Raw genomic sequence first — 26,688 nt, 5'->3', positions numbered from 1 at the left:
TTAATGTTCATCTGTGAATGAAAATGTACTCCAGCTCGCTGTATCATATTTAGACTTGGATTTGTGTCTGCAGTGACTCACAAATTTCAACATCTAGCACTCTATACTTTTGAGTTTTTTGTGATAATGCAGTCATTGTTAGTGATAGATCAACTGTAAATATCTGCTTTTTTATTGTGACTGTCATATTCAAGTTGTCATGCCCTGATAAAGTTATAAAAATGTCAACGCTGTAGGTGGTTTTCATTTATTTTCTAATGATTTCACACATGAGAGTCTTCAGACTTTATAAAGAAAAGTAATTTATCTTGTAGAGTGTGGCTGATTGTGGTGAATGTTGAGCTGAATTCATGAGTATAGTGTGTTTTTATGTTTTACCATTTGAAATTGACGACATTCCAGTGCAGAAATTCTGCAAATTTTAGCGTTAAATGATTAATCTATGTAAAATATGAACCAAAAAAACACTGTGTCTTATCAAAAATAAGATGTGTGTTCCCAGAGACCTCGATACTTCTGTAGCTCTGTCAGACAAACAGTGCCCTCTTGTGTTTGACAAAATATAACAGAAAATCTTTAAACACCCACTCCCCCCCACCCCCCACCACCACCACACACACACACACACACACACACATTATACGTAACAGGATAAAAGCATGGACTGTGGTAGAGTCCTATTAAATCTGGTTCAAGATTTCTGTTCAGATAATTGATGAGAAAGTTTAAAGTTTTGACAAACCCACAACCTTCCTTACTGTACTCTTTGTTCCAATTACTATCTGGATAGAAAACTTGATTTAAAGGCCAATTAAAAAAGTTTTTCCTGGAATGAAACTGGAGTTTTCAGGTAATAAAGCTGCTCAGAGTCTCTGCTGACTTAAGGTTTAAAGACTGAAACAATGAAAGGCATGGCTGTCAATAAGCAACAAAAGTTTTAGGTAAAAATGGGCCAAGTAATGATGCTGGCCTGACTGCATGATATTTTTTGAACATTTCATTTTTCACTCCCTGAAAGCCTCTGTGTTTGGAACTAGTTTGCAATGTGAGGTTCGGCTATCTCCTCTTCCACCTCAGTTTACCTGAACAGCTGTTTGGGTCTGCAGGCTTTGTCAGAGGAAACAACGTCAAACTAAACTAAAACTAGTTATTTCAGCTCAGTTTTCCCCTTCAACAGCTTAGACAGCGTTCTCATACAGTAAACATATGGTACCAACTGTAGCTTGTCTAATTATCAGCTATTATTAGAATTAAGCCAAAGCCATTTATTTACTTAGATGACAAACTTCCATTCAGCTCTTCTGGTTGGGCTCAGTTTCTCCAATTTATCTTCAGAAAGTTAAAGGAGGTGGAGATTCAGTGTTTAGTAAGGCAGGGAACTCTGGATGAGAGTGATGCAGGCTGCAGGCATCTGTCACTTTTCTGACAAAGAAATACAAAAATACCTTCTTTAATGTCAAAGTGAAAAATGATCTCTATAATTAATGCAAATTGACTAAAGATATGTAATGTAAAATAACTGCATGAATATTCACCACCTTCATGTCAGTATTTAGTAGATGCACCTTTGGCTTCAATCACAGCACTAAGTCTGTGTGGATAGGTCTCAGTCAGGCTTGCACATCTGGACACTGCAGTTTTACTCCATTCTTCATTCAAACCGCCAAGCTCTGTCAGGCTGTACAGGAATCAGGCGTGAACAGCCCTTTTCAAGTCAAGCCACAGACTCTCTATTGGATCGAGGTCTGGGCTTTGACGCTCCAGAACATTCACCTTGTTGTCTTTAAACCATTTCTGTGTAGCTTTCTCTGTGTGCTTTCAGGTCATTGTCTTGATGGAAAAGAAATCTCCCAAGCTGTAGCTCTCCTGCAGACTGCATAAGATTGTCCTCCATGATTGTCAGATGTTTCACCACATTCATTTTACTTTCTATCTACGAGCCTGCCAGGGCTGGCTGCCGAAAAGCATCCCCACAGTATGGTGCTGCCACCACTGTGCTTCACAGTAAGGATGGTAGGTTTATACTGATGTGCAGTGTTTGGTGTCCGCCAAACATAGCATCCTGTCTAATGGCCAAAAAGCACCATTTTGGTCACATCACACCGAAGAACTGTCTTCCACTTGACCATGGAGTCTCCCACATGACTTTTGATGAACTCTAGCTGAGATTTGATATGAGTGGCTTTCTCTTTTCCATTCTCCCATAAAGCTTCAGTTCCTTAAAGATTAGTAGATAGATGAGAACATTAAAGGAAGTAACAGCAGTACATGAGATAAGAGATGGGGCCAGATAGAAGACACTGGGCAACAGATGTTGTATGCAGTTTCTCCCATCTCAGCTACTGAAGCCTTACAAGTAGTCATGTGTGGTGGTCTCTCGCTAGCCTCCTTCTTGCACAGTCACTCAGTCTGTGTGGACGGTCCGATCTAGGCAGATTTACACATGTGCTATATTCCCTACATTTCTTAATGATGGATTTAACTGAACTCTGGGGGATGTTCAGTGCTTTGGAATTATTTTTGTACCCTGACTGGTACTTTTCAATAACCATTTCTCTGAGTTGCTTGGAGTGTTCCTTTGTCTTCATGGTGTAATGGTAGCCGGGAACACTGATTCACCTGTGAGTTGACCTTCCAGACACAGGTGTCTTTATACTTCTATCCCTTGAAAGTCACATTATATTGACCATGATTGATTTATAAAATAAATTAAAGGGTGATACATCCAAGGGGGTGAATACTTTTCATAGGCACCACATCTCTTCATCTTAAATGAATTAAAGGCATGCAAACATTGTAAAACTGGCAGAATAAAGTGTCCTGCCTCTCTGGTTGAGTTTCTCATTCAAAAGGGTGAATCCAACAGTATTTTGGTATTTTGTAAATTCAGTTTCTCTGTTCTTTTAAACAGGATGTATGGGCTGATGGTAGAGGTTAAAACTGGTGGTGGTTTAGCTTAACCAAATGCCATTTTGATAAGAGATGTCACTCAGTATTACTTCTATCTTCAAACAGTTAAAACACCAGAGGAGGCGGATGCTTTGAATGAATGTTTTAGTACCAGATGACTCAGACAGCTCTGCTTTTAGCGCACACATTCATCAGTCAGCTTTAATTCAGCTGTTTCAGGAGGTAAGAATAGCCCCCCCACATGTTGAAATAGCAGCAGTTATGGGTCCTGAGCGAGTCAGAAAATCCAGGGATCAGATCAGCTGGTCCTCTGCAGGCCCCTGTCATATGAGTGAGCTCACACGTCTGGATTAAGAAACTTTGAACCCGCACAGTGAAGTGTGAGCGAGAAAATAAGACCAGTGGTTGATAACGTTTAAAGCTCTGTAGGACACAGTTTTCTAAGTCACACTTTAAAATCTGAAAGTGTGATTTTCACTTCCTGCTAAGTCACTGTCTCGCTCACATCTCTGCTCTTTTTTAAAATTATTTAACTGACATTTCCTGGGCTCACAATAACAACTGCTGGCTAGTATTTAAGTCTCTTTAATAAGAAAAAAACTTCACCCTAAGTTGTGTATTTACTGGACAGTAAACCAGCACAGTTTACTTTACATGCCCGGGGACTCCTTCTTCCTCCCAGTGTCCAGACATGCTTGTTAGGTTACTTGTTGACTCTAAATTGCCCTTAGATGTGAGTGTGGTGGCTTGTTTGTCTCTCTGTGTCAACCCTGTGATTGAAGTCCAGAGTGTAACCGAGCTCTCTCCCAATCATCTCCAGCCCCCTATGACTCTAAGATTACAAAGTTAACGGATGGATGGATTCAAACATGAAGTACCTTTGACATAAAGCATAAGTTTAAAATGATCCTGAGCTAAAGCTTTCCCTCACGTGTTAAACGATCCACATTCTCACTTTGGCCTTTCTCAATCTCTTTTCACACAAAGGTCTCTCCTGTTTCAATCAGAGGTTTTCATCTTATTATGAGATTAGTCTCTTGAGTAACAGGCGGAGGGAGGGACACTGGTTAACGGCACGTTGCAGAGAATAACGGACATTACTTAATCTCACACAGAGGGCTTTTAAGAAAACACCAGATCTCACACATTATGAGTGAAACTGCCCAGAGTGTACAAATGATAAGTGATTATCACTGTCTATGGGAGGGCTGAGTAAGAGTTCAGATATTCAGTGTCCAAAAGCTGCATAAAAGATTACAAAAGCCCAACTGAACATACTTTTCACATTTTTTAAAAGATTTTTTGGTGGCTTTTTACCTTCATTAAGATAGGACAGCCTAAGAGAGGCAAAAAAAAAAAACAGTGTGTAGAGGACTCCAATCTCTGTATGTTCTACCAGCTAAGCTAAAGTGGTGTCCAACCTGCTAATTTTCTTTTTTTCCTCCTTATAAAAATATTTTTGCAGTTCTCTCAAAAAGAGAATGTTTCAGTATTATTTTTATGATAAAAATGCAGGTTTCCACACCAAAACCAACAAGATCTTAGAGAAAACAAACAAGCAAACCAAAACAAACCCTTTATCATTAGAAAACCAGGGTTGTTTAGCTAAAACATTGTGACATTAGGTTAATGCTGGGGCTATTTTGCTTTCCTTGACATAGGAAGGTGGATAAAGTTAGAAACTAGGGAGAGAGAGAGGTGAAGTGACCTGGGGTAAAGGAGCCACAGGTTTGATTTGAATGCATGGACATCACACCTAGACCAGCCCAGAAAACAGAGAAAAAATCATGGGCATATTCGCTCAAGGATCATTTGGAGAAGTTGTTCCAAAACTAGAGTGCGTTCCCTGTTTGGCCCACTTTGTTTGGATAGACAGGTGCATTTCCAAATATAAGAATATCAAATCATAGTTTTTTTCCCCATGATTTATATCAGAGCATTCATGCTTCCATCTGCTGAGAAGCTTTATGGAGATACAGATTCCAGCAGGACACCTGCCCAAGGTGAAGCCAGAACTAACAGAAACTGGTCTGATGACCACAGTATTACTGTGTTTGATTGGCCAGCCAACTGGTCTGACCTGAACCCAGTAGAGAGTCTCTGGAGAAATACCAAGAAGAAGATGAGAGACACCAGACTCAACAATACAGATGAGCTGAAGGCTGATATCAGAGCAACCCCAGCAGTGCCACGGACTGATCGCCTCCATGCCATGAAGCAGAGATGCAGTCATTTGTGCAAAAGGAACTCCGGCCAGTTACTGAATGCATAAGTGAGCATCATTTTCCAGAAGGTCAACATTTCTGTTTTATAAATCCTTTTGTTGGACAGATGTTTTGTGATGTTCTAATATTTTGAGATTGTGGATTTGTGTGAGCAGTAATCATCAAGACTAAAACAAAAAAGTCATGAAATATTTCACTTTGTATGAGATATATCACAAATATATGAAAGTTTTACTTCTTGAGTGTTTTCCTTGAGGCCCCTTTCATTTTTTTTTAAAGCAATCTCATTATTATAAAATAATATAATTTATCATCTTGAAGAAGGATCTGCCTCTGTTTTAAGTAAGCTGACAAAAGTATTATTGTTTCTCTGGTGCTCTGACTGCAGTACTCACAAACCCTTGTAGGCAGTATTAAAGGCATTTATTCACTGCTGGTATCAATAGTGGAACAAAATATCAAATCTGTGATGAGAGAGATGCCAGTTCATTTTTTCCTCCACTTCCTCTCTTATTGACTGAAATAACTGAACCGCTCCCTCCTCTCACTCCCCCCGGCAGCTGTTAATCTGCAGGCTTTCAGCCTTAGGTTGACTGGATTGTACCCAAGACTTCAGGGAAAACTGTCCCAACACTTTGCAGCAAAACCAGCAGATCACCAACCAAAGCTGCTGAAGTGAAGGACGACCAGGACGATTTGGGATTTTTAATATTTTTCCCCCTGTCTGACTCAGCTGGAGTGAAGAGATGAATCAAAGCAAGGTGGAGTTGGAGCCTTTTGAATATTCATACTATGACTATTCAGACTGGTACTCCAACAATGCAGAGCCAACCAAACCGCCCAAAGAGTGAGTATCAGAGTCATTTATTTCATTTTTACAGTTAGATTGGACCAAATCCTGTATAGTTCTTTCCAGGGCACATTTTCTGCTGAAACATAATTATGACCACTGGTCTTACGATGTTTAAGACTAGCTGATAATATATTACATAAATAACCCAGAGCAGAATATTTGTTTGAAGATAACTGTGATTAGATTATTGCTTCTATTAGACATACAAATTGAAAGATGTTTCAACAACAGGAAGTGAGTTTGACTGAATCTTGAATTCTGCCACCAGGTCTGTGCCAAAAAATGTCTATTTTTAAAAGTTATAATTTCCCTCCTTAAGGAAAAGTATGATAACACCTAACACATTAAAGACAAGTGGGAGAAAGAAGCAGGAATGGGGCTCATGAAGACTTGGGAAACTTGTGGGTTTTGATGGTCCTCAGTGAACTTCAGTGATCAGAGAGAATACGGTCTGGGTTCTTCAATTCACCGCACCAGGAGAGATACAGGGATAAAAAAGGAAGTTTCAGTGACTATGTGGCTCAACAGAGAGGAATCATTTCCATAAGTTCTGGGATAGCAAAAAGCTTGTATTCAAATGAAACTCATAAGCAGGGGGGTTCACAGGGTTTGAAACACTCCCCCCTCCTGCACCTGTTAAAACCCCCCACCTCCATGGCTAAAGGTTCAGCATCGAACAATATTTAGCAAGGAAAAACCTCCCTTACCAGGCAGAATCCTCAAGCAAGAACGACTATGTAGATGGATCACTGTAATGCCAGCATTTATGACAAAAATGTGAATCAAAAGGGCGGGAACCATGGCATTTTGAGTCAGGTAAAGTATGGGACCATTTACCGGTTTGGCACTTCGCAGTGTTCACCTTGGCCTTGTACGGCCTCCTGATGGCCTGCTCCAGACCCATGCCCTATCTCTCCAGATATCCTCTCAGATCAGCCCTCCACAAGACCCCAAGACCTGGAGCAGGCCATTGGGTCCTGGGCGCCCAGTATGCTGTGAGCTGGATCAGGCCCGAAAAGCACACCAGCAGCTGACCCTTCCCATCCCTGCTCTCCTGAGCAAGTCAGCACTAGGCACAAAGGAGTCCGGCTGGCATTTCTGGCCCAGTGAACCCACTGCCCCATGCGCAATTCAAGTGCAGTTCTTAAATTCACTTTTACATTTATGGAAATAATAGACTTAAGGCTGATATCAGTTGTAATCAGTCAGGCAGGTTCGCACCAATAATCCAGAGCAGTGGCTACTAAAGTGGGGTCAGGGCTCCTTTGGGGGTTCCCCAAAAAAACAAAGAGAAACTTAAAATGATCAAATGAGGTATATTTTATCCATTATTGTAAAATATGCTTAAATGAGTTCAATTTCAAATAAAACCACAGCAATTGGAAGCAATATGTTTGCTTTAATGTAAGTATGTGTTCAAGAATTGTAAATTTTTACATGACGCTCAGAGCAACATCAGATGCTTTAACTATCTCTGGGGATGGTGGAGGTCACCAACCTCTGGTGCAGGCTAAAGAGTTTGTATGATGTGCATCACAGGAGTTTTAGAAGTGGGTTTACTCTATAGAGACTAAAGAAAAGTGGGTTTTTATGTGGTTTCAGTTTAGAGATGGTACAGGGGCTCATGCCAAATACTGCTGCAACATGGTTTTGCGGCGCTTGAGGTTGCCCTGTCCACATCAGTCAAATGTAACATGTTGATTCATGGAGCAGACACCTCCTGACCACTGCAGCAGGGCCCATACCAACAGGTGCTGACAATCAAGGGCCAATCAAGGCCCTGATTGTCAGCACCTGGGGGCACCAGAAGCTTAAAACAAGAGTCAATAGCAACAGCAGAATAAGCTGTTTGGTATTGGCGGGGAAGAACTTACATTTTTTTCATGGGCATAAGCCACATGCTTAGCTCTGCTGTTCATGCCACAAACGCATGTTTCTTACAAATATGGCACCATTTAAATGGGACATAGACGGTATAAGATTTACTTACTTTTAGTGCTAAGATTATCAATATACACATCACAGAAGATCTGGAAGGACATGCATGCATAGCCTTTTTAAAAATTTTTACTGTTTTCTGTGATAACTTGCACATTACAGTTGCTTTCCAGAAACTGTGAGAAATGAACACACAATCATATGAAAACCAGGATTAAAAGATAAGAAATCAGGATCTCACCAAAACAAATATCATTAATTTATTATCATGTCAAATGGATTTAAACAAAATAGATAAGCATACTGTATGTCCATGTCTTTTGGTGTCCAGTTAAAACACTGGTTAAAGGCTACCACTCATAGAGATGTTTCAGATGATTAACTAAAAAACAGCTGGTATAATGTTCTGTGCAAAGTCTTGACCACTATGTTGTCTTTATTATTGCAGAGTTATCCTACCATGTGACCCCTCAGTGGATGACAAACTCTTCAACATTTGCATGCTGTCTGCATCTGTAAGTATTCTCCAGACTCAAAGAATTCTGCACATCTCAACACTGAAAGGACAAGTATACAGAACTTTTATGATGTGTGATCACAGATTACTGGTGAGGTTTTTTTTTTCTGTTTTCAGAGTTACAACCACATAAAAACACTTGAAGTTTTTATTGCTGACTGCAGGTCTGGAGCAATGCAAAACAGCCTGAAATTGTTTGCATTTTTCCAGATGCAAGACAATATAACCCCTTAAGATACAATATGGCACAAGGCCACTTCAAAAATATGATTAGTGACCTTTGACCTAAAAGGCTGACCAGTTCACTCAAGTCCAAGTGTAAATCTGAGTCAAATTTCACATCATCTCTCATAAACTGTTGAATGATTGTGTACTCAAGATCTGAGGTTACAGTGACCAAACATTTGAACAGTCTGAAGAAGATCCTTGAAAGCATTCTTGAAAAATCATTCATAAAGAAGAGAAGAAAACCAGGCCTAATGGCCTCAGTCTTTGACCTATGACCTCCATAGTACAGTCAATTTGTCCCTGAGGAAGTCTTGATGTTTGTACAAATTTTGAGAAAGATAACTCAAAGTGTTGTTGAGATACAGTGTTCACAAGAATCACCTGGATATTAGGAGGAGGAGAAGAAAAAGTTTTTTGTCATTCTTTATTAAAGTGGTTCACAAATAAGGTCATGGTAAAGTTTTTCTTTAGCATAATTAAAGTCCTGAGGACAAACTCTCTCCTTCATTTTAATGATGTCTCAGTAAATATCTTGTCATAGTGCAGAATGGATTGAGACAGCTGGGTCACTACAGCTGATCAACAATAACGAGGCTTTAAAGTCCAGGGAGTCTTTCTGCAAAATGAGGCATTTTCTCTGAGGCTGGAATTACTCATAAACGTTTTCATCTTGACTTCCAGTTTGGTCCTCTATACAAGGTTGCATCACTTTGTTGTTTCAAGAAAGTCCTTTTCTGCAGAAATTATTTTTATCTCCACTTTGTTGCCTTTTCTATTTTATTTTTGTGCTTCTTACCAGCTTAACCGTACTGTCATTTGGTTGTCATTTTGTTTGACCACATATATTGTAGATATCTGCTACACTGTTGTCTGGTTTAAGCTTTTTATTTTTGTCAAAACCACTTCATAACTGTTCTTTTGGAGTGTGCCATATGTCCACGAACCTACAACATGACAACATGTTTATACTAGAAAAAACATGCTATACAGGTCATTTTCAGAAACCTGGGTTGTGATTTCTCATAAATGATGTGGTGGAGTCTGAGTGAGTTTAGGACAGATGAGAACCACAGTTTATGTGTTTTTTTTAAACTGAAAATGGGGAAATGTATATTTCATTCAGGAACACTCTTGTCATACATTTAATAATTTTACTGCAAAATGAATTTACAGTTTTACTTGGAGGAGAAGGTTCTGCTCAAACCATGCTCTCTAGTTTGTCAAGCAGCAGGCTTTGAACTTTCCAGGGAGTGCAAGGCTAGAAACCCTCATATGGGTGGATACTTTCGGTATTGAATACAGTAAAGTTAGTTCAAAAATTAATCCATACTAGCATGAATCTGAATATGAGAGTGCAACAAGCTTTATGCTATAAAGGAGGAGGCTGGGGTGGAGGAGGTTAAGCTTTGCCAGCAGCAAGCAGGGATTAGTGAGAAGAACCTCATATTTAAATGGGCTGCTGTGTTGAGAAAAAGAGCTGTGATAGGCTGTGGGAGCTGCGAGGTCATAATTAGCATCAGTTGGCCGATCATGCCTGGGTGAATGACTGCTGTGTCCTGCATAAACTAATGCTAAGCTGTGTATAATGTTACAGACTCCCTAATGACTCTCATCTCACCTTGTAGCTAGTCGTTATGCTAATCCTGGCCGTGGTCGCCAGGAAAAACAAATTCTGCCAGGGATTCACCCGAGGATCCTCCAGTATCTTCAGGTGAATTAAGGACTTTTAATGTGGTCTTACACTGCAGGTTTATCTAGTTTATTGAAATTTCCTTGTACTTCTTCTCAGTCCAGCCAACTTCCTGGACCAGACACAGCACAAAGGCATAGCCATGGCTGTCTTTGCACTGGTGTTCAGTAAGCTGTCCATGTTGGTGATCGCTCCAGACCCTCTGCCGTTCTCCAAAGACACATCAGCAGATGCTAAAGGTGGACAGTGTTTACTTTAAATCTTTCATTTGTAATGAAATAAGCAGCATGATCCATGAATTTTGGTCTGTTTCCAGAAGAAATTCCATGCCTAACAATACTGAGGAACTCAGGGTTCAGAATGGTGAAACTACGGAGGCTGACAAGGGCAAATGATCAACAATTGTTGGGATAACATAAATTAAGACAAACAGAATGTCCAGAAGTGCTGTGAATTGAAAAGGAAATTGCAAACATTCAAAACTAATGCAATAACTTAGTTGCACTGCAAATGTGCCTCAAAGTAATAAATGTACTGCAAAAAGCCAAAACAATTAAAACACGGCAAAATTTAAAATTACACATTTAAAAAGCAAGTACCCGAGATAAAAACTGCAGATCCGTCTGATTTGAAGGTTGCTTGACCCTTCAGTAGCTTTGCATCACAATTGGTCCATTTAAAGATTTGCAGTTTTGCAGCTTTGCAGTATATTTACTCCATTTGTAGCACCATTTTTTTCTTTCTGCAGCGTATTTATTCCATTTTGTTGTTTGGACCCTTTACAGCATGTTAGTATTGTTTGCAGTGTTTGTTTCATTTATGGCTTTGCACTGTGCTGTAATCATTGCCTTTGTTTATGATGTTTGAATGAACTTTTAAATTTGCAGTTTTTTCTGAATATACCACCCATCTGACTTATTGTTTGTCATTTTGTTTTTTTCATCAATTGTTTCCCTTATCGACCACCATTAAAAGCAGAAACAGGAACATTTAAACAGCTTTACATTATGCAAACCAGTCTGTATATTCTCAATTTTTTAAATCTAAACTTTAAACTAACTTTTAATGGTTTGGTTCATCCTGAGTGTCCTATATGTCGTCGGTCATTATAAAATGCTTCATCCCTTCTCTTGTCCCTCTTTTTCAGAGTACATGAAAATATTGGCCATCTTCTACTACCCTCTGCTCTATTATCCTCTGCTGGTCTGTGCCACTCTGCAGCATAAAGTGGGCTATGTGCTCGGGGTTCTGCTCTCCTTCAGTCACTTCGGGGTCCTCGTGTGGCAGAAGTTCGATTGTCCCAAGACTCCAGAGGTTGGGAAATGATCTTTTAACTCTTTATATAATCACTCTGATCAATTCTAGAATGTCAAAATCCAATACTATCATGTATCAGTGCTGTCCATATGTTAACTGAAGGCATTTTGAGTGCCTTTATCTCAATCAGGGACAATATATTTTGGTCTCAAGTTTACCTCATTTTAAAATAACTCCCTTTTATGAGCACTGATGTGGTACTGTGATGAATGCCACCCTGCTGGATAGTCAACAATCAACTGTAAGTGATAGTGTTAGAAAGTGAAAGTGTTTAGGAACAACAGCAACTCAGCCGCAATGTGAAGGCACATGGTGCCTGAAAGTCACCACCACTGTTGATTCCATAACTGAAGAGTTCTGGAGTTCCCCTGACATTAATGTAAGCACAAAAACTGTGGGGAGCTTCATGAATGGGTTTCCATGGCAGATCAGCTGCATGCATGCTTCACATCACCAAGTCCAATGCCAAGCATCAGATAGAGTTGTGTAAAGCGCAGCAACATTGGACTGTGGAGCAGTGGAAATGTTCTGTGGAGTGATGAATCACAGTTTTCTGTTTGGCAGTCAGATGGGCGAGCATGGGTTTGGCAGATGACGTGAGAACGTGACCTGCTTGACTGCACTGTGCCAATTGTGGAGTTTGGTGAAAGAGGGATGGTATGGGGCTGTTTTTTAGTTTGGTCTTGGTCCATTATCTCCAGTAAAGGCCATTAAGCATACCAAGACATTTTGCACAATGCTATGCTTTCAACTTGGTGGCAACAGTCCAAAATGACTGTGCTCCAGTGCACAAAGCAAGGACTATAAAGACATGGTTTGAACTTTACTGGCCTGCACAGAGCCCTGACCTCAACCCCATCCAGCACCTTTGGGATGAACTGGAATGGAGATCACGTCCAGCATGAGTGCCTGACCTGATAAATGCTCTACGGGATGAATGGATACAAATTCTCACGAAAACACTCCAAAATCTTGTGGAAAGCCTTCCATGAAGACTGGAGGCTGTTATAGCTGCAAAAGGGGGGCAGCTTCATATTAAAGTACACATATTTGAATACAATGTCATTACAGTCCCTGTTGGTGTAATGGTCAGTCATCTGAAAACTTTTGTCCCTATAATGTATGCTTCTATGACAAAAATTATATCCAGTATACACACTCCTTTTGTTCCTTTTTTAGTCTCCACCATCGAAGAGAAAAAACGTTTTTGTTTCTACTACACAACTCTCTCAAACAGTTCATTGAACTCCTGGAACCAGCTGCGTTAGGTGGCACATCACACTGCCTACACCGTTTTATAACTGCACACAACACGAGAGAATGTCAGCAACAAGGTCAGGTTGTTCACACTGATTCCTGTTTTAATAACCTGACAGCTTGCCAGCAATGTGGCCATCTCCCTTTTCCCGTTATCCTTTTGGGTCCTTATGTTGAGATGGGCGAGGAGCAAGGAAAAAGGGAGATGACAAGATACCAGGAGTGTCCGAGAAGAAGATTTTCTTGAGTTCCTTTTTTAAAAAAATGTTAACTTGTTTTAAAAAGTGGAAATAGTTTTGCATCAATATTATTCATATCCATGTTTAGCTGTGAAAGGCTCATCAGTACAAGGTATCACACTTCCCTTTGTCAGCAGGACATCCAAAATGCTAAAACGTCCTGATGGGTGGAGCAGATTCAGTGTGACTTTGTCACTTCTCGGCTTGGGCAGAAAATCAGGTTCAGGTGTGGTATGAATGCTTGTCAGAGCTGAGGGCATGCTGATGCTAAAGAATAATCAAAGTCACATCACAAATAAGCAGCACAAAAAATGAAGGAGATACAGCATCAGAAAGGCAGCCTCCAGTGGCAGATAACATAAGATTAGTATCTTTTAACCCATTTCAGACATCTTAGAGCAAAAAATTCAACATTTTTTGTTTTTTAAAGAATTATTTTGGGCTTTTTGAGCCTTTATTGATAGAGGAGGAAAGTGGATAGAACCAGAAACAGGGATGAGAGAGAAGGGGAGAGACATGCAGGAAAGGGCCACTGACTGGATTCAGATGCGTACATGGGGCATGGCTTAAACCATTAGGCCCAAAATTAACCTTTTAACTCAATCAACTTCACTGGCGAATCCATCTTGCAAAGCTCCCATCTGAACCGTTTGGGCCCGGTTAGAAAGTGACAGGACCAATCAGCGACAAGGGGCAGTACTTTCAGGTGTGACGGAGTCGTGACATATGCAAGCAGCAATAAGAGGCCGGTGCAATTATGATGGAAGAGCTTAGCGTGGACGCTGCTAACGCACCAGCTTTATCAGAACTTGACATTTCTTTGTTTAAAGAAGAACAAAGAACAGCAGTGAGTTGTTTTCTTTTCAAAAACGACAAAAGTCGTGTACTGACATGTCTACAGTCGCCATGGTTCATGTCATTCCTTGGTAGCTGTGTACGTGCACCTCGATAGCAGCTACGTCACGTATTTTGTTGTTCTGATTGGCCCGTAAAGATTTGACAGACAGAACGTTCATCCAGTCACACTCTGAGTTTTTTTTTTTTCAAATCTCTGCCCTTTCCCAAACACTTAGTATTGAAGGTTTTCCGTTTCCATGTCAGGTTAGGCATACTGCAATATGCGCTGAATATGGTGGGGGCGTTTTACTGCTGTCCTTAATTTTGTTTTTTTTTCCTTGTCCTCCTCACAGATCTATAAGTACTACGCTCTACTTGCCAGTTTACCTCAGATGTGCTGCTTCGGATATCTCTGCATCCAGTTTCTGATTCTGTTTGTCAAAGGACCGAAGACTGACGAGGTGAGAAAAATCAGAAAATCATTAGGAGCCATTAAAAGCTGGTGAAACTTTATACACCACTGTGTCTGCCTTATCTAAACCTGTAAAGTGATCTCAGACTGTTTTTTTAGAGCTGCTGAAGTAAGAAACATGAATTTCAACAATGTGAGACTTCACCGTGATTACTGTAAGCAGCTTGTGCTGAATAATGTGGGTTTAACTGGGCGTCAGGAGCAGATTATGACGATGGAGGTGGTTTTGTTTTTCTTCTTCGAACATGAATACAACAGAGTTTTTGTTTCAGCTGCACCATTAATCTGTTGAAACTTATTTAGAAGAAATCTACCTCAGGGAAAAAATAGATGTTTTCAGTCTGAGGCTGAGGTGTGATTTACCTTTAGGTGTAAAGAGTTTTTCTAGTTGGAAGCACTTGTCATGGCTCAGTTTTTGTTTAACGCTTAATTCTTTTAAACAAAAGGTCTGTGGCTCACATCAGTGGTGTCATAATCCGGAAAGGGTTAAGTTAGAGTGGACTGTGAGAGAGTCCTCCCGAAAAAAATGAGAAGAACTGTGCCATTTTGCATTGTGCTTTTGAGAAAACCAACCACTCCACCACTGGCAAAAAACAATTTCAAAGGGGTGTGAGTGATCTCCCCTCTCTCTTCCATCACACGCTGAGGTCACGTCTGTCACCTGCAGCTGTGTCTCTGCAGGTATCAGACAGAGAGGAAGAGAGAGACAGAGCGAGACCAGCACTGAAACATTGCTGCTATTAATGCATGAAAAAAGTGAGAGTTCTGGTGTTGAATATGAACCTCCTCAGTGAATGTTGACAATGTTATTTTGTATTTGATGAAATCAGGATGGTTGTGTTTCACAAAACACTCAAAAATCCGAGCTCAACACCAAGAGTAAAGAAGAAACTACTTGTTATTTTGAACATAACCAGTTACAAACACTGGTCATATGTAATGGACTAATGATTATTCTGCTTTTTTGCTTACAGGATCTGGACAGCAGCTACTACACTGAATATGTCAAACTAATCCTCAAGAAAAAACCTTCACCTGTCAGGTGAGATGACTGATTTAGCCCCTAATTATATTTATAGAAATTATGTCAAAATCCTATTTATTGACTCCGTTTACACTTCCTTTACCTGATCACTGGAACATTTGCATGTGACATCATATTTACAACTTGCAGCAGAGTTTGCACAGTTTTCCACTGACAGTTTTTACTCTGTGCATTAATGTTTCTACCCTTGTCTGTAAAATAAATGAAATTATAAAAAGATACTTAATCATAAGCTAAACAGGTATACTGCAGAATTGTGATGGTGCTATTGTGTTTTAGCCATATCAAATGAAAGAAATAATACATCATAACTATATGATATTTATTACTTTATATTATAAGGAGCTCTTATTGCCTAATCTGATTGTTTTTATCTTTTTATTCATTTATTTCAGCTCTCCATCAGCAGACAAAAAAACTCTGTTTGAGAGAATACTGGAGGTGCCAAAGAGTTACATTTATGTTCCTGAAAAAGGTTTGTGCTGTTATTTTGTGTTATGTTTAAAGTGCACATTTTAGTTTCTTTTGTAAAAGAAATAGATGAACAAAGTCCAATCATTAATGTATTGTTTTTGTCTTTCAGTGTTTTGTTTTCCTCTAAAGCTGGCTGTGTCCACGTGTGTCTCCTTTGTGGCCATTTATCACGTGAGTCCACCATCACCCCAACCAGCCACCAGTCTATTTTAAGATTCAACACCAAGTCCAAAAAATTGGGGCATTGTGTAAAATGTTATTAGAGAATGCAATGATCATTGCATAGAATCCCCTCTTTTTCTAACAACAGTCAGTAAACATCTGGGAAGTGAGGAGACCACTTCCTGGAGTTTTGACATTGGAATGTGGTATGTGGTTTATCACTGTCAAGGCCTACCCTGAAAGAGGCGTTGTCCAGATGGAAGCATATGTGACTCTAAAACCTCTATCTACTTTTAAGCATTGATAATGCCTTTCCAGATGTGTAAACTGCCCACGCCATAGGCACTAATCTAACCCCATACCATCACAGATGCAGGCTTCTGAACTGCTGATAAGCTAGTTGGTCCCTCTCCTCTTTGGTCCACAGGACACAGCATCTGTTGTTTCAAATTTTGACTCATCTGACCACAGAACAGTTTTCCATTTAGTCTCAGTCCACTTTAAATGACTAAGATGACTGTTGTAATTCTGTTCACATGGCTTCTTCAGCTTTAACCTGCATTTGTGGATGGCACAGCCAACTGTGTTGACAGACAATGATTCGTGGAAGTGTTTCTGAGCCCACGCAGTGATTTCCAGTCCAGGATTAGGTCTGACTTTAATGCAGCGTCCTGAGCATCCAGTATTGACCTTCAGCCTTGCCACAGAGATGTCTCCAGATTCTTTTAATCTTTTGATGATATTATGGACTGTATATGGTGGGATGTTCAAAGTCTTGGCAATTTTATTTTCAAGAGCATTTTTCTGAATTTGTTCAACAATTTTTAGGCACAGTTTTACGTAGATTGGTGAACCTCTGTCTATCTTTACTCCTGAGAGACTCTGCCATTCTAAAATGCTCCTTTTACCCCCAGTCATACTACTGACCAGAGCCAATTAACCTACCTAGTTGCTCCTCCAGCTGTTTTCCAGCCTTTTGTTGCCCTGTCCCTACTTTTCTGAGATGTGTTGCTGCCATCAAATTCAAAATGAGCTCAAATTTACCATTATACAGTAAAAGTCTCACTTTTAGTATCTGATATATTGTTTATGTTCTACTGTGAATAAAATATGGGTTTATGAGATTTGAAAGTCATTGCATTCTGTTTTTATTTACAGCGCTCCAGCTTTTTTGGAATTGGGGTTGTAGACTAAATAATGCTGATAGTCTTGGAGGAAAATTGATCCATGATTTGTTTACCTCTCAGACATCGTTGTTGTTGATCGTCCTGGTCGTCCCTATCCTCCACATCGTTCGAGCGGGCATCGATGAAAACATCGCCTTCCTGTTGCTCGGGTTTGGGATCGTCCTATCAGACGACAGGATGGAAGTCGTCCAAATTGTGATCTTTTACACCTGGCTGCTGGAAGGTATGTGTGTGAAATTTTTTTTGTCTAACAACAGTTTCCCATTGCAAATAATGACTACTTCTGTCTTCTTCTGTGTATCAGTGTGCTACGTATGCGCTGTGACGCTGTCTCTCCTGGTCAGTCTCGTCATGCTCATGAAGTCCATGATAATGCACAGGTTAGTTGATGAGAGTCCAGCACAGAGATGCTGGCTTTAAATGCTCTGTATTCCAACCAAAGCAGGGTGGATGAGGTGCAATTTTGAGTCGACTCTATTAATGTTGTGCTGGAAATATCAAGGCAATGGTAAGACTGAACTCTCTGAACTCTCATTTATTTTGGAAAAATACTGGCCCTGTCTTGGGAGGCAAAGTGGCGAATTGGAGGGAAAAAAATCATTCCTTTCAGCTCCCCTCATTTACATAAAAGAGCTAACCCTTTAAACTAGCTTGTTCATGCTGTTTTTTCTCAGCACAGTATCTTGTAGTTTGTATTTGACCATTAATTTCACCTCACCTCATGTTACGTGCTTAGACCTTTTATGTCTGACACTGAAGTACTGCGGATTTTATTTGTTACAGGACAAACCTGAAAGGACTATATAGAGGAGAAATCTACAGTATTTATAACAGCAAGAAGACCATCCGTCCATCGAGGCCTGGGATTGTCTGTTGGATGGGTTTGACTGGATACCAGACTGCCATCATCTGCGTCGGTAAGCCTCAAAGACCCTGTTTAGATAAGGCATAGACAGAGATTTCTATCCATTTTAAGCAGTCAGATACCAAGTGGTAATCCTTAATGCTTTGTAAACCTCAAGTAGTTTGATATGCGATAGCTCAGACTGCATACAGGCATGTTCTGAAATGCCTTCATCAGGATTGGATTGGTTATGTAGACACGGCAGATACTAGCAGGTGTTAAATACAGACCTGTTATCCGAAGAAAAAGTTAACCATGAGATTAAAGAAACCATGAATCAAATTATCCTATCATAAAGTAAGATTGTAAATGGTACTAAATGTGTTAAAATGCTGTCTCTGTGTGCAGGAATGGGCATCCAGACTGTTGTTTTTTTCATCTGCTTCTTGTTCCTGATCTTCATGATTATTGTTCCTGTTTTTCATGGACGTAACTTGTTTGTCTTTGAAATCCTGGGAAGAGCATGGTGAGTTCATAACCTTTATACCGTATATATGCTTGGTAAAAAAATCACTGTCTTTCTCATTTTGTGTCTCTGTGACGTCTCAGGCCAGTCTGGGTCACTCTGCTGCTCGCCTCCGCTCTCCAACACGTGACGGCGAAGTTTGCGTTCATCAAAAGAGAAGCTGGAACGAGAGACTTAAACAACAGGTTTGTAGTCAAGTTTATTTATAGAGCCAAGATTCATTTAGAACAAAGCATCTGTGCTGTTTATCTGAACTTACCACAAACAGTAAGGAAGTTAGTGTTTAAATGAATCTTATACTGTTAGAAAGCCTGTTTATTTCCCTTTTAAATGGAGCCACATTTGTAAGAAGCATGCATTTATGTGATGAGCAGCAGAGCGGAGTATGAGGGATGCACCCCTAAAAAATGTGTCAAATCTTCCCTGGGACTGCCAGACAGCTTGTTCTGCCATTGACTCTCTTTCAGTGTTGGTGGATTGGATGATTGAAGTCTGAAGAAACAAGACATTTTGGCAATTTAAAAATGTATTCATTTAAAAAACAGGAGCCTCAGTAGTGTGTGGAAGAACCATACACACCTACAACAGCCTGGCACCTCTTCCTCATGCTGGTCACCAGCCTGACCACACACTGCTGTTGGATGGTATCCCATAATTCAACCAGCATTTTGGGTGCCCAGCAGGACACCCAGACTGATCCCACAAGTGTGTGACTCTGGATTCTTGAGATTTTCTGCAACCAGTGGCAATCCCATATCTCCACAGTCTGGGGCAAAACTCATCCCCACAGAGGTTTATCAGAGACTACCTCCAGAATTTGGGAGTGGAGAGGATGGATCAGCCTGCCAGCAGTCCTGACCTCAACCCCACTAAACGCTTGTGGGATCTTCTTGGGCATGCGGTTTACTCCAGAGTGACCAACATAAGCTCAGTGGTTGGTTTCAGGACAAATGCTGGTTAAAGAATGGGATGACATCCCACAGCAGTGTGTGACCAGGCTGGTGACCAGCATGAGGAGAAGGTACCAGGTTGTTGTGGCTGTCTGTGGTTCTAACAAGAGTCAATGGCAGAATAAGCTGACATTGGCAGAAAAGATTTTTTTGCAGTTTTTTCATGGGTGCATTCCTCATACTCAGCTCTGCTGCTCATCCCACAAATGTATGATCCTTACAAATGTGGCTCCATTTAAAAGGGAAATAAACAGCCTTTCCAACAGTATACTATTTATTACCAAGAAGCATTGTACAATTAAGAAATGATCTTCCAAACACAAATTTCCTACTTGTTCTCAACTAATAGGTCACAGAGAAGCTTTAAACGGTGTCAATGGTGTTCCCCCAAAACAACAGAATTTCTGATCATAAATACTGAACGTTTTGTTTCAGATTCCAAATCTGAGAGGCCATGATTATCTTTCAAGTTGACAGGGAAGATAAAATCACTTTTAACACCACAGACAAATCTCTCAAGATTATATTAAGGAGTCATCCAGTCATCAGGCCTTGATGACTTTATTTCGAAGAAGGGATTTTTTGATCCAAGATCAGACTGATTATCTTGTACCCCCGTACTCTGCATTACCTTCCTGACAGACCCGGATTCCCCCGCGGGTCTTGCCTAATCCGAGCAGATTCTGTCTAATAAACTACCCCAGAACATCGTCCCAAGTTTGCTCCATCTTCAGAAGGAGAGAATCTGGCCCAACATCAGTTCAGTTGTCTTGTGTTTCACTCCTATGCTATCTGCATTCCTATGCAAAAAAGTCATGGTGTTCATTTTGTAAATCCAAAATAAAAAATTATTCCAGATATCCAGAGTCTAAGTTTGAAAACCCTCTGTTAAAATATCACTAAAAGCTCCTAACAACAGCCCAGATTGTGAGTGAAATACCTCTGTTTTACCTGCAGGGAGAGTCTGTTCCTCCTGACCTACCTGTTCTTCCTCATCAACACTGTGCTGGGTCTGATCGTCGCCATATGGAGGGTGGTGATAACCGCTTTGTACAACATCATCCATCTTGGACGTCTCGACCTCAGTCTGCTGCACCGTACCTCAGAGGCCTATGACCCAGGTACACATGTTTGAATAAGTATTTATGCAGCACTTTTACAGTTTTTTGAGTATAATTGAATCATATTAAACGGGGGAGTTATTCAAACTTGAACAACACCAACTTAACCCATTCAATAAAAGAGTAAATGTGTTATAAGAGACTTAGAAATATAATTTTCCATAGACTTGGTCTAATTTTAGTTATAATTTGTGAGTTTGACTCCATCCAGCCTACAGTTACTACACCAACGCCCTGCGGGTAGAGATCAGTCAGTCCCACCCAGTGATGAAGGCTTTCTGCGGGCTGCTGCTGGACATGATGGTGGAGGGCGGACGAGTCGGACAGAAAACGAAAGATGCAGAAGAAGGTAAAGAGACAGCTTCAACAAAAATTACAGACCCACATTTCATAAAAGTTGGGACATGGTGTAAAGTGTGGTTTGAAAATCCTTCAACTTTTTCAACAGAATGCAGCACAAAAATATATATTCAGTGTTCAAACTGATTAACTTTATCGTACTTTTAGAAACACACATGAATTCTGAGTTTGGTGAATTTAATTTAAGATGTTCCACAAAAGTTGGGACAGAAGCATATCAACCACTGTAATAGCACCTTCTTCCTAACAACACCGATAAGTAACTGGAGACTGAAGACAAAAATTCTTTCCCATTCTTGATGTTCATCTTAAGTTGCCTGAGAGCGCAGGGATTCCACTGTCATATTTTGTGCTTCATAATGCATACAGCATTATAGATGCTGGCTTTGAATGTTGACAGCAGTCTGGATGGTCCTTTTCCTCTTTAGTCCTGAGGACTAGGTGGCCATTACTTTTGAAAAACAATTTCAAATGTGGACCTGTTAGACCATGGCACACTTTCCACCTTAGGTGAGTCCATCTCTGATGAGCCCGGGTCCAAAGAAGTGGATGGGGTTTCTGAATGTTGTTTATCTATGACTTTGGTTTGGCATGGTAGATATTTAATCTACATTTGTAGATGCTTTGATGTTTCTAAGCCCATGTTGCAGTATCCACCACAGAATGATGACAGTTTTCAATTCAAAACCACCCTTAGGAGTCAAAGGTTATGTGCATTCAATGCTGGTTTTTGTCCTTGCCCTGAGATTTCTCCAAGTTCTCTGATGGTTTTATGAAGTGTAGACATTTAAATCTCTAAATTCCCTCCAGTTGCATGTCCAGGAACTTTGTACACGAATCATTGACTATTTGCCCTCACAGTCTTTTAAAAAAAGGAAACCTTCATGCCATCATTGATTGTGACCTACTAAGCCTTTCAGGAGTGCTCCTTTCATACCCCATCATGGTATGATCATGGTTCCCCTGTTACAAGTTAGCTCACTTACCTGTGGATTGTTTCAGGTGTTTTTTAGCACTCCAAAACTTCCTTATTTTTTTCTTTCCCCTGTCCTAACTTTTTTGGAATATACTACAAGCATCAAAATCAGAATGTGTAAAAAAAAAAAAAACAATTAAGTGCTGTATTCATTTGAAAATCAGTTGAAAAGGTTTTGCAAATCACTTTTTTCTGTTTTTATTTACATTTTACACAATGTCCCAGCTTTTTGTGAAATTGGGTTTTGTTCATTCATGCATAAAAACAAACATCTCCAGTCACCTGTTTTTGAAATGCTTTAACTTTCATAAAACGGTAACTCCATAAGAGATTTTCCAATCTAAACATACTTTATGGTTTTGAAGAAACTTTACTATATCTTATCATTACGTTATCTGTCTCCGCCCTGACGCTCTGCTCCATGTTTTCAGGGATTCAGGAGAACGGGTCTAACAAGGCGGCCAGCACTCGAAGGATTCGCTGTCGCTGGCAGCTGATGTACACTCTGGTCCACAACCCATCCCTGCTGGGCTTCAGGAAGCACTTCCAGACATCTCAGACGGCAGAGAGCATCCTGAATGGGACCCCCAACCACTCTGCCAAGAGCGGCAGCAAGAAGGAGGCAGGCAAGCCTGAAGCAGAGCCGGACCAGTCCTCTGAGGCCCCAACGAACCAGGACAAAACTGACTGAGATCTCTAATGTTCAGAGTTTTTGGCAGTATGCCCCAAACAAGATAATATAACATCTAATTGAGCTCTCTCCTCTCTTTGCACAAGGCAACTCCTGTTTGTTTCTCATGTGGTTGCCATGGCACAAAACTTATTATCAGGGTAGTTTTGCAAATTGCCGCCAAACTCCTGCAGAAATTTTACATTGCAAATGCATTTATACAATTTAGACTTTGTGCAGGAGTTTGCATGCATTTGCCTGAGTTTTTTTGATTCCTTCCACTCCAACACACCTCATCTTGTCAAACAGACCTTTTTTAAAGCTTCAGTACTCTTTGAGACTATATCTCTAATTCAGTTCTCATTCATCCAGGCCACATATATACATATCTTGGTTTAAACCTTGAGCATATAGACATTTAAATCAAACAGAGAACGTGACCTTTTAAACTGTAGTATTAATAATATCAAAATATAAGCATTCTGAGAAGTGTAGTTGCATTTAAGGTTCAGTTTTTGTGCATTTCATGGCTTAAATTATGTCTTGTTTGGTGTATTCTGTCAGTCATATTTACAACTCTATTTTTTTAAAGTAAAGTCCAGGATAATGCCACTAGAACACTCTTAAAATTGCCCTTCCTTCCAAAGAGTCTTTAAAGCAGGTTGCTTAAAACCCAACAGCAGATTTGTCACTGCAACAGTACAGTCTCTGAGTTTGAAATGTGCTTCAATAGTTCCTCAAAGATGGCTGCTACAGCCTCTTGAAATGAAATAGCAAATGCTTAAAAATACAAGAGACCAGCAACATTAAAGGACAACACACCAGGAAGCTAAAAGAAAAATCCTATATTCACTGTTAAAGTATTCAATCTGAAATGTAAAAATTATTTTAAAGAACCAAAAGGGGCTGAAAAAAAGAGAAAAGATGGATAAAGCCAACACAGCAGTGGGTCAAAGACCCCTACTCCCCCATAGGAAGGCCTAATAAAACTAACTAAAGAAAAGTTTTTTTTTTTTTTTTTTTTTTTGACAAGGACAAAGATAGTATAATCAATAAATTATAGCCCAAACTGAAACAGCCAATTATTGTAATCCAGTCATGCATGGAGAAAATGGAGAAGGAAAACTGCTTGGCTAACAACAACAAAAAATACCTGAACTTTGGCTTGTTTATCCAAAAACAGCAGATCTCCAGTTGAAGTAAGGGTATGGGCCCAAGAGGCTTTTTTGTAGACGTTGTCGAGCTGAATCTACCCACCAAATTTTAAAACTCTGGGACAAAGTTAAAGGAGGGGGTTTAACTTTGAAAACTGTCTTTTGCATCTGGAACTCTGAAACCTACAAAGTCTTCAATTTTTTGCAAGACCCGGTGCATCTGTATTTGATGACTTTTTAAGCATGTTGAAGCCCTCAAAAATCAAACAAAAGATTATTAGTAACAGTGTTTTGGATTTTGGAATGACAATAAGGTTTTTTAGGCTCACACTCTAAAAAGACATGCACCTCTAAATACCCCTCCCCCACTCTGATTGCAGTTTGCACTCAGGTGTTCTGCAGTTAGAGGGCAGAGTGAGACCAGAGTGCTATGGCCAGGATAAAAGTTTGTGTAGCTTTTAAGGTGTGTAACCTGACAAACCAGATAGTTGGTTTCACATCTCCGAGGCACAGGATATATTTCATATTCTTCTGCAAAAACAAGAGTGTTTGGGAAGGTCAGAACCTTTTAAACACAAAAGAATAACAAAAAAATACTCTGGTAAATGTTGAAACTTCCAGTGTTCTGCTTGTGCTTTACAGTCGAGCTCTGTGCTCACATCATAACACACAGGACGGAGCAAGAGCTGATCAATAGCTGCACAGGGTGTCACTAGGAGGTCATGGTCCATTTTTGCCTCCTATTAGTGCCACATCCATGGATTCCAGCTTTTCTGACACTCTGATTTATTTACTGTGCATTCCAATATCTGATTGTGGATTCAAACACCTGAAAATGGCCTCAACATGAATGTGTCACAGTTTATCTTTAAAACCAAAATCATTAAAGGTGATCAAACCTGGAGTCACAACATTTCCTAAGAGATGCTTCAATGAAACCTCAAACCATGTTGAACTATTCACCATGTAATATTGTTTTAGCATTTTAAAGAAGTTTGTGTAAAAAAGTTTGTAATTGTTATTATTCATAAATCATACAATGACAAATTTAGGTTAAATTTTATTGCATTTTTTTCACCTTTTCAGTGTTTATTTCTTGAATACAAATGCCTTAAATATTAAAAAGTGTTCCAAATAATTGACAAAAGGCTGCTGAAGAAAGTTGAAAATGCTGACATAGCAATTACAGGTGTGCCTTTGATATACAGTTACATATACTGTATGTTATTTTGAAATTAAAATAAAATGTTAAAGATTCAAAGTGTAAAGAGTGCGGTCTTTGTAAAAACAAAACACACGAAGAAGAAATGTTAGCTCTGCCTGCAAGAGAAGCAAAGCTACGAGACTCGCTGACCTTTTTTCCCCTCTCCTCATCTCTGCGTTTTTTTTTTTCTTAAACAGAAAGAGCTGAGGATATAAACCATGCAAATACATTTCAAAGACTTTACATGAACACATATAAGTAGAGAACAGCTATAAACGTATTTTAAGACATTTTTAAGACAAAAAGTTCAGGTGAGACTTTTAAAAAGGTAAAAAAAAATAACATAGGGTTCAGTTAATACATCACAGGACGTCCCAACTCCCACTGACAGTTATAAATAACACTGAACTTGAATAGTTATATAATCGTAATAATAGGTGAGGAAACCAAACCCATAATGAACCATGATCTCTTCGCACCGTTACGACCCTAGTATAAGGTAAGGTAAAGTGAAATGAGACTTTACGGAGCAGTGGTGGACTTATTCTACATCTCTGTGGCTGCAGGGAGACACTGATATGACTTAACCAAAGTGTGCTGAAAGAGACAATGAAGCATGAGATTAATCACAATCAAAATAATTAAAGCACTCATTATGGACCTTAGTTGCGACCAATGAATTAATGCTTACAGACCTATAAAGAATGTATAAGTATGGTGTACTATTGCAAGGCCCTATCCTCATTTTTTTATCACCTTACTATTTTTTCATTTGAATTGTTTTATTTTATCATTGAAATGATGAAAATGTAATAATGTATAAGGCCTTTTTACTCCTCTTTAGAAATTCAGTCTGAAGTAAATAACTGTATTAATGTATGACTCGTGATTTAAATGTTGCCAGTTCATTTATCAGTAGGTAATAAATTACAGAGGACTCATACTCAAAGTATTGAAAGTTTGTGTATTGGCATAAAATGTCATATTCTGATCAATAAATATTAGGAGAAAGATAGAAAAGTCAGCCAAAAGGGTTTAGAAAAACTGAAGACACAAAGGCAAAGACTCACTCAGGTTTCCTTTACTAAAACTTTATTGAGGCACAGAGTAAAGGGAGTGTTAGTGAGAATATTTAAACACTTTAGTAAAAACATATTTCCTTATCTACAGGGATAGAAAACAATAAAACACTGACCTCAAGTCATTCTTTGGCTCACTACAACAGGCAGCATGCAGATCTTCTAGTTACCACAGAACTCTGGGAAATACGACAGCATGGACAAGCATCGACACATGACCCAGATACAACAGAGCGACAACATCACACACACTCAGAGCGTGTTACACACTGCAGCAGACTGCTGGATAATACAGCTTTATTAGTGTTTTAGCAGAGAGCTCATTTAAGACAGTTTAGTCAACATTATAACATTTTAACTGGACAAACAGTTATTTTATCAACATTATATCTCCTCAAGTTTCTGTATGTTAAATCTACTTCACTCTTGAGATGGCAGCACAAATCCTCTGTT

General features: G+C 39.6%; 1 protein-coding gene across 1 annotated transcript; it reads left to right on the top strand.

Moving 5' to 3' along the window:
* The first annotated feature begins 7,845 nt into the window (after nucleotides 1–7,845).
* On the top strand, nucleotides 7,846–23,833 carry LOC121510364 (receptor for retinol uptake stra6-like). Its single transcript, XM_041788415.1, has 17 exons — nucleotides 7,846–7,961; nucleotides 8,375–8,441; nucleotides 10,297–10,382; nucleotides 10,461–10,600; nucleotides 11,509–11,675; nucleotides 14,365–14,472; nucleotides 15,458–15,525; nucleotides 15,924–16,003; nucleotides 16,112–16,173; nucleotides 17,412–17,574; nucleotides 17,656–17,731; nucleotides 18,135–18,268; nucleotides 18,604–18,721; nucleotides 18,805–18,906; nucleotides 20,629–20,792; nucleotides 21,004–21,141; nucleotides 22,560–23,833. Exons 1-17 carry the CDS (start codon nucleotides 7,948–7,950, stop codon nucleotides 22,817–22,819), a joined length of 1,947 nt encoding a protein of 648 aa, XP_041644349.1. The 5' UTR covers nucleotides 7,846–7,947; the 3' UTR covers nucleotides 22,820–23,833.
* The last annotated feature ends 2,855 nt before the right edge of the window (nucleotides 23,834–26,688 follow it).

Source organism: Cheilinus undulatus, linkage group 1 (assembly GCF_018320785.1).
Source record: "Cheilinus undulatus linkage group 1, ASM1832078v1, whole genome shotgun sequence".
Lineage (NCBI taxonomy): Eukaryota > Metazoa > Chordata > Actinopteri > Labriformes > Labridae > Cheilinus > Cheilinus undulatus.
This window is presented reverse-complemented; position numbering and strand designations above follow the sequence as displayed.

Coding starts and splice junctions, on each gene's coding strand:
- LOC121510364 (XM_041788415.1), top strand. Junction 10,383..10,460: donor GGATCCTCCAGTATCTTCAG/GTGAATTAAGGA, acceptor ACTTCTTCTCAG/TCCAGCCAACTTCCTGGACC. Junction 21,142..22,559: donor AACGAAAGATGCAGAAGAAG/GTAAAGAGACAG, acceptor CCATGTTTTCAG/GGATTCAGGAGAACGGGTCT.